Here is a 12857-nt window from a genome sequence, read left to right on the forward strand (position 1 = left end):
GCAGGATAGAGAATCAATAAACCAACAGAACCCCAACAAACATTAGAAGAATTACTACAATTTATACCTACCACCCATCTAGTATGAAAACATTCATAGTAAATAGAAAGAGGGTACAAACATTTGGGCTGCAGCCAATCTAGTGCAAGGGAGAAGTGAGCAATGAAGTCAGTGAGATGAGAAGTGTATTCCTTTCAGCTGAGTCATGATCATTTTCTTGACAAATCTCAAGAGTGGTGATGAGGTGGTTTTGTTTTTCCTGAGTTGACACTTCAATGGGATTTTCCCACTAACTGCTATGTGACCAAGAGCTGATTAGATTCTCCTCTCTAAATCTGTTTCCTTATATGTCAAATGACAAGTCTGACCTAGATGATCCCTTACAGTTCTATGTATAATGTTCAATGTTCCAAAATCTCTGCTTGTACCAACACAACTTCACAAGATTCCTTCTATCTCTAACATTCTTTGTTCTAAGGTCCCTTCTAGCTCTAGGCTTCTAATACTCTAGATCACTTTCTAGCTCTAACATTCTGTGTTCTTTTTTCTAAGGTCTCTTCCTGTTCAAACATTATATGAATTTATGAATATAAAAATTAAATACTAAAAGGAATAAGTAACCAGGAGACTTTGGAGATAAGGAAGAAAATTTTATATAATTTTGGGAAAATTACAGGATGCTCGTAAATTTCATAAAGGGATGGAGGTGCCACTTTTTGATTAAAAGAGAAGACAAATGCTTTCTGGGAGAAAATTTTTAGCTCAAAATTTTATTTTAAAAAAATTGTTCAAAATTGTCATTAAATATAATTGGAAAAAATAAAATATTTTAAAGGAAAAAAATTAATGAGAAGATTAAAAATTAAGTTGGGGGAGGGAAGTATACAATCTAGCAACATACAAAAAAGTTACAAAACTGAAACTACTCTTTAATCCAGCAATCCTATTTCAATGTTACCATAGTCTAAAGATGTTACCGTAAGAGGAATGGCCAAAGTATCTGCAGTTGCTTTATCTTTAGAAGTAGAAAAATTAAGTCAACCTATATGATAACTGGTGCAAGTGGTTGAATAAACTATGGCACCTGAATGTTAATGGAATACAAAGTGCCTTTTTAAAAAATATGAATAAAAAGAAATCTAGAGATATATAGACTGATGCAAAGCAAAGCTAGCAGAATTCATAAACCCAACTCACATTCCAATCATACCTTTTCAAACAGAATGACAACAGATCTTTACAAATATACAGATGGAAGCAATCATAAGGGAAAAAAAATCACTCAAATTGTGATTATTATTTTATTAAATTCTAGGAGAAGTGACTGAATCTATGATTTCATTGCCATAGGGAAGTTCTGGTGAAGAAATTCCCTCTACTAATACAAACAGGTACCTTATCTGCCACATGGGGTTTTAGAGAGGGGCCTAGGGCACTCAGAAGATTAAGCAATTTCCCCTGGGTCACACAGGAGACAGAACAAGTTAGGATTCAAGTGAAATAATATAGAAGTAAAATTTATAAATTGTAGAGTGCCATGTAAATGTCACTTCTATGCTTCTCTTGATCCAATTTTGATACCATTCTTTTCATATTTGCCTTTGAAATTTTCCAGATATCTTGAAATCATATTTAGACATTTGGCAAAATTTGTTTTCATTAACATGCCTTTTTTTAAAGAAAAAAGTATCATCCTCTAATGTTCTAAAGGGACTTGCTTCAATTACTGGCCAAATGATGGTGTGCCTGTGAGGTAAGGATTGGCCTAGTTCTGTGAAGAAAGGAGAACCAGTGGTGGGTGAACCAACAATGCAAAGATGATTATCTAAGAAGACTGGGGAGATTTGATTAGTATCTACTGACGTCATAATCACACAGACAAAATGATGGTTCGAGGAAATAAGTATATCCTAGAAACCAAAATTAAGATGCAAAGAATTTCCTTTGGAGGTGCTGAAGATCTGTATTCTCATCACAACCTTTTATATGTCCAACCACCATCAAAGTTGGTTCCAATGGCATGAGATTTTGTCCCCTTTTCTACTCAATAGAACATCCATGAAAACACAAATATCTAAAGATATGGGAACCAATCTTAAGGGCTGAGATATAATAGCTTTAAGGGAAAAAAAATCACATATAAATTTTAGTGGACTCAACCACAACTTAAAGTAATTTGCTTGGATAGAAGATTTAGAACTGGAAAGGATCTTGGACATCATTTAGTTCAACCTCTTCACTTTACAGGTAAGAAACCACCTCTTCACTTTACAGGTGAGAAACCAGAGCAGAGAAAAGTAAACGGCTCAATGACACAAAGCAGCAGACCAAGAATAAGAACTGCAGTATTCTGGTGACAAATCCAGAGCTCTTTTCACTGTGATGCAAATGTTGGAATATTGGATATGGTAGAAACTTTTGAATTCTCAGATATCTCTGACCCCAAGAGAGAAAACACAGAAATGAAATTATAATATTTGACCTATATACCTGTGTTTTGCCTTGCTGCCCATAAACAATTTTTGTTGGGATGATTTTAGCTGCTGGCTGAACTGTAGAGCCTATTCCTTTTGGCTGAGTCACAATCATTTTTGTGATGGGTCTTGTAGCAGTGATGATAGCTGGTTTTGCTCCTGCTGGCACTGCCTGAATGGTCTTTTCCCCCTAAAGCAAAGCCGAAGTTTGCATATTAGATTTGAACCTTTATAGGAGAAGCAAGGGAAAAGACAAAAATGTTATGAAGCACAGCACAGTGTTTTACAATGACATTAAAGTTTTTCCATAATCTACTCCCAACCTACCTGTTCAGCTTTCACTTCACACAGTTTCTTGCCATATGCTATACAAATCCAGTTTTACTATGATAAATCCTCAGGAACAGGATCTGGATCACATATATCTTTGTATATCCAGGCCTAGCATAGGATTTTGCACATACTAGGTGCTCAAAAAATGTTTAATGAGTTGAATTGAATTTGAATTGAACCAGAACTTTTGAGATGTTCACAGAATCAGACCATTGCTGGAACAGAGCTCAGAAGGTAACTAGCATCTCTTGCCACCCCCTCAACTTGCACAACCCCTTTCACAGCATCTCCATCAAGTGATGTTCCAGCCTCTGCCTGAAGACCTCTGGTGACAACCTGTTAGGACATAATTCCTCACATCAAGTCAGTCTTCCTCTCTGTAACTCCCACTTAATGCTCCCAGTTCTATCCTGTGGAGCCAATCGGGGCAACTCTAATTCTTCTTTCACAGGACAGTCCTTCAAATACTTGAAGACAGCTACCCTGTTCCCCTTAAGTTGTTTCTTCGCCAAATCAAATATCCCCAGTTCCTTCAACTGATCCTCCTAAATTGTGGCCTTGAGTATCTTGATGATCCTAATCACCTTTCTCTGGATGTACTCCAGTTATCAATTGTCTTTTCTAAAATAGTAGGACTGACAACGTTCTACACATACTTTTACAAATTTTACATCATTTCTAACTCAAACCTTTGGTCATATCGCTCTCTATACCAAATGTCTTAGCTCCATTTCAAGCTGTTAAAATATTACTCCTGCTGGCTTGATCACTAACTCTGCAATGAAGATTTTCCCACTTCTTTTGACAAGAATGTTCACTCTCTCCTAAAGACTTCCTGCAAATTGCCTGAATAGTTGCTATATATACTATTGGATTATTATGAATGACAGCAATTTAAATGTATAATCTCATGTACTAGAATGTAAGTAATTTAAGGGCAGAAGCTCTCTCAACTTTACCTTTATATCTTTGCATCTCAGTACCAAGATATACATCTTGCACATAAAAAGGCACTCAACCATTTGTTGGAATTTGAATGAATACTTCAGGATAGGAAGATCTTATTAGAAAGGACATTATTAATTACTTCTCACATCTGTAGTGCTCTAAGGTTTACAGAGCCCTTTCTTCCTAACCCTTATAGCAATGCAGTGGAAAGAGCACTGATTAGGGTCACGAGATCTGGGTATAATGCTTAGCTCTGCACTTCCTAAAAATGGAGCGTTGGCCAAATGCCTTCATTCTCTGAGATTTGAGAATCTTCCTATGCACGGAAAGAATCCTTCAACCTATGATATCTTACTTTATTTGGATGATAGAATATAAGCTTTAAGACAGGAATAGTTTCATTAGTGTATTTGTATCCCTAGTGATTAGCACAGTACACAGTAATATACATATACTTATATATATAAATCTCTTTGTAGGCTCTTAAAGCACTATATAGGGCATCCTGTATATTAAATATTATATATTTTTACATATAAAATATCATTTGCTCTTCACAACAATTTTGTAAATTAGGTGCCATTATCATTCCCATTTTCAAGATGTGTAACTTGAGTCTAAAAGAAGTTAGGTGTCCTGTCTAGGATCACTTTTAATAAGTTTAATAAGCGTCTGAAGCAGGATTTGAACTTGACAGATTTCATGCATGATATACTATCTACTATACCACTTAGCTGCTCATTTTTATGGTACTTAATAAATGCTTGTTGATCGATAGATGAATTTATAATAAGACTATTAATTCCTTATGTTCATATAATACTTGAAAGTTTTCAAAATAGTTTTATATACACTGACTTATTGATCCTCACCACAACACTGTTGGGCTAGAAAAGTATTCATATCCCTATTTAACAGGTGAAGAAGCTAAACCTGAAAAAGGTTAAGCTATTTGCCCATATTCAAACAGCTAATAAATGGCAAAGCTGGAATGATAACTCAGGTTTTTTTGTATCCATTCTATTTCCCCACACTGAAAGAAATCACATCATATAATGTGTTAAAGAGACATGTCCAAAATTATCCATTGCCCAATTAAAAGGCTCAATTTAATATAAAGAAATAAAGCAGAATTTCCTCATGTTCTCATAATTAAAATACATTGTACAATATACTATACAGCATGCCAGTTATAAAATGTATTAGACATAGTTCTGATTAAACGTTCCCTACTCAAAGGGGAAATACATTGAATAACTAGATAATGGATAGTTACCACTGGAGTGATATAATGAAGAAAGGAAAGGAAGGAAACAAGCATTTATTAAGCACCTATCATGTGTCAGGCACTGTACTAAGTGTGATAGCTAAGAATAATATTCAGAGCTAACATTTAGAGAGAATGTATTGTGTGTCAGGTGCTTTGCCAAGCACTTCACAATTATTATCTCATATGATCCTCACAATAACTCTGTGAGGTAGGTGTTATTACTACCCCTATTTTATTGGTGAGGAAACTGAGTCAGGCAGAGGTGAAGTGACTTGACCAGGCTCACACAGCTAAAAAGGGTCTAAAGTTAGATTTGAAATTCAGGTTTTCTTTTCTCCAGGCCTGGTGTTTTATACACTATGCCATCTATAGGTTTCTAGTGAACAAATCACTTCACTATGCCACTCAAAAGTCTACAGAGCTTTTCCTCATATTTCTGAAGTAGATAGTGCATTTTTTATTTTTGTAAACTGAGGAATTAACAGAGGCTGGAGCTAGGATCTGGTCCCTGTCTTGTGATTCTACATCAAATGCCCTTTCCACTTTCTAAGTCTCAGGCAATGATAGAAGGATGAGTTCATGAATGGAGAATGATATGCTTCCAGCTCTTTTGTGGCCACATAAAATCATAATGAGCCAAAACCAGGCTATCTGGATGGAACAAAATAAGAAAAAATGAAAACAGAAGCAGATGGGCCACTGTCCTTCCAGGTTAGAACCCTAGAAGGAGGAGTCCAACGAAAAACTCAAGATATTTCCTTCCTTTGTATAGATATCACCAGGGCATTCTGAGTATGACCACTAAAGAATTTACCACTATTCTCTTGTCACCATTTTTCTCTCCACAGACCAAAGCCAAGTATATTCCAAAGTTATTCACAGCTTCAGTGACATTTCATTTAGATTTTAGTACAAGAAAAACTTAACCAAACTGTTTTCTTATTTGAAATTTTAGAAATATGAAAAATCTGATGTCACAGATCACCACATTTGTCTCGATCTTTACTTTTGCCTTCATTTTTAAAACTCTGCTTCTTCATTTTTAACTTGCAAGGCCAGAAACTAAAACTGCTATTTTGATAAAATTTGAAAGATAAGTAAATAAAGATTTTTTTTTAACTGAATAGAGGATTTAAAAGTCAGAAGTAACATTAAAAGATAAACTGGTGCAATTATCTAAATTTAAAGAGAGAAAAACTAAGACCAAGAAAAGGCCTGGAGATTTGCCTAAAGTCACATGAATACTTAGTGGTAAATGTGGAACTAGAACTCTAGTCTCCAAGTTCCCAGTACAGTGTTCTTTCCACTATATCATGTTCCAGAGTTAAAGCTTAACAAAAATAATGTGTTTGACTATGAGGCTCAAAAGCACTAATTAGTTGCTAGTTTTTTTTTTTTTAAAGTATCAAAAGTTATTGCCATATATTTCTACCCCCAACCCCCAACCTCCAGCCTCTCCCTCTCTCTCTGTCAAACATATACATACACAAATAGAGCAATCGTTACTGAAATAGCTTTGGGCATATGTGATATAGCCCATATGTAGGTATCTATTCATTTCCAAAGAGAACACTTACCTATTATTTTGGCCAGGGGGAATCTTGTCCAAATACAGACAGCCATTTATATCCACTCAAAGTGAACTTGCAGGATGTTTAGTGAAAGCCTGTTATACATGGATGCTAGTCTTGTCCCTCCCAAGTCATTTGTTATATGAGTATTCCTAATATGGATATCAAGTGGCTACTACACATAAGTCTGAAGTCACAGAACTCACAAAGAGCTCTCACATCTTTGGTGCCCCCAATATCCTAGTGGAGTCATGGAATCCAGGGAAAAAATTTCACATTACAATATGTCTGGATCCATACAACTACAAAAGGGACTTCATAGTATACTATAAGCAACTTATATTATCAGGGCCCGTGTCAAACATATCTTCCTAATCCCATAGCACCAATGGGCCCTGTGTGCACACAGTAAGGGCTCAGTCACTATTTGTAGAATGAAGGAATTAGTATTTGATTAAGCATCTCTCCCATATTGCTTTACATTAAAAAAAAAAAAAAAAAAAAAAAAAGGGTTGATGCATTTCCTCAAATGCTCAACTGAATCAGAGAAACTCCACAGAGTTCTCCAAGATTTGAGGGACATTTAGTGTAATCCCTAGCAGGAGTTTACTCTACATTCTCTATGGTGATTAGTCAGCTTCCATCCTAAGGCCTCCAGGGATGGGGAAATTCACTACTTTTTGAGGCAAGCCATTCCATTTTAGGACAGTTATAACTGTGAACCAGTTTTTCCTTTTACTATATCAAGTAGAAATCTCTTGGCAACTTCCACCTACTGCTTCTAGTTTTGCTTTCCAGAACCAGGTAGGACAAATCTAACCCCTCTCTTGCATAAAAACCATCCAACTATTTAATAATGATCATGACTTCCCTAAGTCCTCTCCAGCATAAATATCCTTAGTTCCTTCAATGTTTCTCTTACAGTGTTGGTTGTCCAGTTCCCTAACCATCCTGGGTATCTTCCTTTGAATGAAATCTAGATTGTCATTGCTTTTCCTAAAATGTGAGCCTAGAACTAAACACAATACCCTTCATCCTGGACATTATACTCTTCTAACATATTCTAACATCACATTAGTATAATTTACTAATCAAACTGTTAAATCATTTTGAACTTTCAGTTCTCTAGAACTAACAAGAATTTCTCATAGAAACTATTATCTATTCATGTCTTCCCTCTCTATTCTATACTAATACATTGTTGTTTTTTTTTTTTAACTCAAGCTTTAGGCAAAAGACAAATCAGGCTACCATGAAAATCTGAATGAAAGAAACTCTAGCAGAAAAAATACTAGTTAGGTTCTGATTTTCCTTAACTTCTTTCCTTGGATATAAAATAAAAGTTAATGTTTGACTGCTAGTTGCCTCACTGAAGAGTAATGTTATGCCTGAAAAGTTCTTTATTTTCCATTTAAAGAAGCTATTACCTTCTATTTTCTACCCATGACTGATAAGTGCTATCTCAAGGCTAAACCTTTAAGTGCACCTTTTTATACCAGGCCAGATTTAGTCTCTCATTTACTCAACCTTTTGGATTAGCCCAGAAAAAGTAAACAATAGAGAGATGGAACCAAATCTCTCCTAATTAATTAAATTTTAGAATTATGGACTGTCAGAGTTGACCTGAAAAAACATCAGTCCAAAATTGAGGAGAAATCTTCAGTATCTCCAATGGTCTTCCAGCAACCTCTGTTTGAAGACCTCTAGTATTAAGGAGTTCAATACCTCCTAAGAAAGCCAATTACATTATCAAAAACTGATCTAATATGGTACCTAGAACTGGACATAATTACTCAGATATGACCTGATCAGGACAAAGCACTGTAAGGCTATTATCTCCCTTGACCTGGATACTAGCTGTCACAAAGCCCAAGTTGCATTGGCTCTTCCAATATTATACACATGAATTAGCATGAAACCCTATTGGGAATTTAAAAGGAATTGTGACTGCTAAAATATAGCTCAGGCAGATTTGAGTCCTGTGCTCAAGAGTCGATGTGGTCTCAGGCCCAGCCAGGGCTGCCTTTTCACAGCTCTCCTCTTTGTGAGACTGTGTCTCTCTCTTTCCTGTGTTTCTCTCCTTTCTGAGGCTGTCTGTCTATCTCTTGGTATCTCTCTGCATCTCTGTCCCTCTTTCACCCCCTGTTTCTGTATTTCTTCTAGCCTCTGTCATTCAAATACTTCATTTTCCCTGCCCAGGCCCTCTTTCCTCCTCCACCTGGCCACTGGTCACATCCAGGTACAGAGATGCCCTCTGAGAACAGTTCCTATGCCCATGAGACTCTCCATCTGAAAGCAAGCAAAGCCTGTGAAACTAGGACTCATGCTTCATAATCTAGCAGGCTGCTGCAGAACCATCACAGCAATATTCAATGGGCTTTAGAAATTACTGTGAAAAATGGCATCCGTAGATGGTGTCTTTATAGTTATTACAGCGCAACAGTGGGGAATCAAAAGTTCAAGCCATCGTGGGATTTTGACTTCTTTAAACAAATATTTGGATAGCTGGCCCTTTAAGATCCTCGGTGGATTGCGGAGCCTGCAGGTCAAGTTCTTACTTACTCCAGCGTTTAGCAATGTTGTGACAACGTTTTTGCCCGGGAGGCCTTGAATGGTTGTTCCTTTTCCTGTGGTCTTTTGTACAACAATCACATTGGGCTTGGAAGTCATTGGGATGGTGGTGATTTTGGTGGTTGTTCCTTAGAGAAGGGGGAAGAAAAGGAGGCCCAAGTTAAGAGTGACGATGTTGAATCGATTTTACTTAGGTTGCACAAAATTCCTACCCTTAATCATGTGTTTCCTTTAGATGAAGACAAAGGTTTCAAATATCTTACAGATCCAACTATAGTCATCTAAATTTTTACCCTCAAATTTGACCCATAAATGATAAACCTGATATGATTTTATTAAATTCCACAAACATTTATTAAGCATCTTTTATATGCAAAGCACTGTGCTGATTTGGGATTGAAAGAGACCAGGGATACTATTTAACCCCTTCACTTTATACAAAAGGAAATGGTAACCCAGAGAGCTTTGTTGCTGTCACATATAGAATACTTAAGTGAAAGACCTGAGATTTGCACTGAGGTCCTCCAAATGCTCCTACCACTACACCATGCTTCCTATGGCCTACATACTCCAATATTTCCAAAATCCATTATTTTTGTATTCCCTCTCCTAATTTAGATCCAACCCCTCCATGCCTTAGCAAACAGTCTTCCAGAGCTACTATGAATAAGAACATTCATTTGCATTAACCTTTTGTTAATACTAATCTCTAGATGCAACATTCAATCTATTTCTAGGCAATAGTTATAGCTTACAACTGATCTAAGTTTTCAGAGTACAATTAATTATACTTTATTCCTTCAAAGAAATAATAATAGTTCATATTTATATAGTACTTTAAGATTTACAAAACATTTTATAAACAATCCTGTGGGGAAAGAAAGTAGTCAGTACAAGTATTATTATCCACTTATTATGTTGAAAGTTTTCAAAATTCTTTTTTTTTTTTAATTTCAACAACTTCAAGATAAGCTTATTCTAGAACAACTGAATTGTCTATTTTTTTTTTTAAAAAGGACCAAATAGAGAAATCAGTAACTATTTATCTTATCAGCATATCTTGATATGCTGAAAGAGTTTTCTCAAATGCCTCACTGAAAAGTGGAAGTGATTCTAGGTTTTCAAAAGTTATTCCAGATTGATTTTGAAAAGCCCTTCAAATTCTAGTTCCCAATTAATTTATTCTACCTTATTTCTACTGCACCTTAGCATATATTCTTCACTTTCAATAGAATATAAGCATACCATATTTGTTCCTTCCCTTGCTTATATACTTCCCTGCTTAAAATACCCACTCTTAAACTTCACTTCAACTAATTCTACCTGTACGTCAAAGCTCACCCTAAGTTCTATGAACTGAAACCTTATGAAACATTCTGTACCTCTTCTACTCTTTCCCTGCTCCAAATTCCTAAGCCACAACACAGTTTTGTAATAGAGTTACTATTTCATGTGTCAACGCCATCACTCAATATATGTTTAGCAAAGAAGTGAAACTGCCATTCACATTCCCTTGCTCCCAAAATCCAAAACTTTGGGACAAGCACAAAGCCCTAGGTCAGTAACTAAAACCTCAGAGTTGAATAAGTAAAATATTTGCAGGTATCAAAAATTATTGCATACACACACACACACACACACACACACACACACACATATATAAACAGTTCATGGGAAGCACTAATATGACCAAAAACCAAGAGTTTACAAGATTTTGTACCAGAAGCAACAAAGGCAAAAGCAGAGAATTCCCCTGAGAAAGCCCCACGGTGGGGAACTTGGAAGCCTTGAGGAGCAACAATGTGGCCAGAAATTAGCAAGACAATGCTATAGGGCTCAAACTGAGATCAGGATGGGATAGGGGGTCTCAAGGGTTCTAAGTTCTCTAAAACTGAGGCACCAGAGAAACCCTAAAGATCTGGTATTCTGAATCTTAAAAGATTCAGGCAGGGCAAATGATAGAAGGAACAGGCCATCACAAGGATCTAGGGGATCCAGAACAAGAACAAACATGGCCAGTTACAATACCCCAAAGTACAACAAACTTTTGGTCCTAGCACAAAGACCCAGGTTGTAACTAAAATCTGAGAGTTGAATAAGTAAAATATTTTCAAGTATCAAAAATTATTATAAATCCAACTCTACAATAACCAGCAATGGATCAAAGGAAAAGTAGATTTTCCAGGAAAATGACACAAAAACTTAGAAGAAACATAATAAAGTATTATATAAACATAATAAAGTGGCAAATATTAAAAGTCTAATAGCTTAGAAGAGAAAATAGTTTTGTTATGAGGATTGAAGAGAGGGCAAAAAAGACGAATGTATTAATACAGAAATGAAGAGGGAGAGCTTGCTATTTCCCAAAATGAGAGTGAGAAGAATATACAAACATGGAGAAAGTGGGGGGGAGAGGTTTCAGTTGAACTTCCCTTCATCTGTTTTTAATACTGAATCTCCCTTTTACCTAAGCCATATGGAAAATGTAGCAGCCATTCACAGGACTGATCCCATTAAGGATCAGTCCAGAAATTTTGAGTTGTTCCATTTCCAACTTGAGAGTTCAATCCTCAAGAGGCAGGCTGTGGACCTACCACTCCTGGAGGCTCACCATAATGGTACATGACTTAGTGTGATAATACAATTAATTTTCAACCTACTGCAATTTATAACTCCTGAACACACTCACTCTCTGTCTCTTTTTCCTCCCTCTTTCTCTATGTGTGTGTGTGTCTCTCTCTCTGTCAATATCTCTCTCTGCTCTATCTCTCTATTGTGTGTGTGTGTGTGTGTGTGTGTGTGTGTGTGTGTGTCTTTGTTTCTCAGATTCCAATAAAATACATCAAATTCAACAGGGGAAAAAGCAGAGATAGGGAAAGGGAAGGCATTGGAAACAAAATAAACCTTTTGATCCTAAATAGACAGTTAAAAAGAGATGAAAAAGAAAAGAATAAGACTAAGGGGATACCTTAGATTGCCTTAGACAAATGGGAAAAGGCTAAACAAATCATGGAATATAAATGAGAAGAGAGATAATTTTAGGTATTCCAGGTTTATAAAACTGATGCAAAGTAAAGTGATCAAGAACGAGGAGAACAATTTATACAAGGACAACTTTGTAAAGAAAAATTTTGAAAGATTTAAAAAACTGATGCCAACAATGACCAACAACATGTCCAAGAGATCTTTGATGAATCACAACACCAATCTCCTCACAAAGAAGTAGTACACAAATAGTAGGTAAATCTTTTTTTTTTTTTTTTTTGATATATCTTTGTGTTTTGTTTAACAGCATTTATTACAAGCTTTCTTTTCCTTCTTTATTTTCTCTCAACTAATGGGGAACAGAAGGTAGTGAGGAAGAAAGGGAATTGGCAATAGTGATGCCAGAAAAAAAATTAAACATTTTTTAAATGCACAAAAAGGAACAGAAGTTCAGAAGGAAGCACAGACAAGCAAACCAGTTTTGGAAATACCATGTAGAATTTATTACATATTTTTTTTAAAAAGCAACTAATGCAAAGCAGAGAATCAGTTTCATATAGAATTCTCTTTCATGTTCTAATGTGTGTATAGAAATGTTCTTTTTTTTTTTTTTTTGATGTTTAAGTTCAAAATAAAATTTTTAGAAGTAGAAGAGAACAATCTGCACAAATGCCATAAAAATGTAAAGGAAAACAACAATAAAAG

General features: G+C 35.7%; 1 protein-coding gene across 5 annotated transcripts in view; it reads right to left on the minus strand.

The window, feature by feature from the left end:
- The window catches only part of EMSY (EMSY transcriptional repressor, BRCA2 interacting), an 84630-nt gene that overhangs the window by 30314 nt on the left and 41459 nt on the right, over window positions 1-12857 (minus strand). For all 5 annotated transcript variants that reach the window (XM_051987072.1, XM_051987071.1, XM_051987070.1 and 2 more), the window contains 2 exons: window positions 9159-9295; window positions 2491-2664 (listed from right to left, as the gene is read on the minus strand). In XM_051987072.1, the coding sequence (XP_051843032.1) occupies window positions 2491-2664; window positions 9159-9295 (311 nt within the window). The remainder of the gene's footprint in view (window positions 1-2490; window positions 2665-9158; window positions 9296-12857) is intronic.

The sequence above is a fragment of the Antechinus flavipes genome, chromosome 3 (assembly GCF_016432865.1).
Source record: "Antechinus flavipes isolate AdamAnt ecotype Samford, QLD, Australia chromosome 3, AdamAnt_v2, whole genome shotgun sequence".
Classification (NCBI taxonomy): Eukaryota; Metazoa; Chordata; class Mammalia; order Dasyuromorphia; family Dasyuridae; genus Antechinus; species Antechinus flavipes.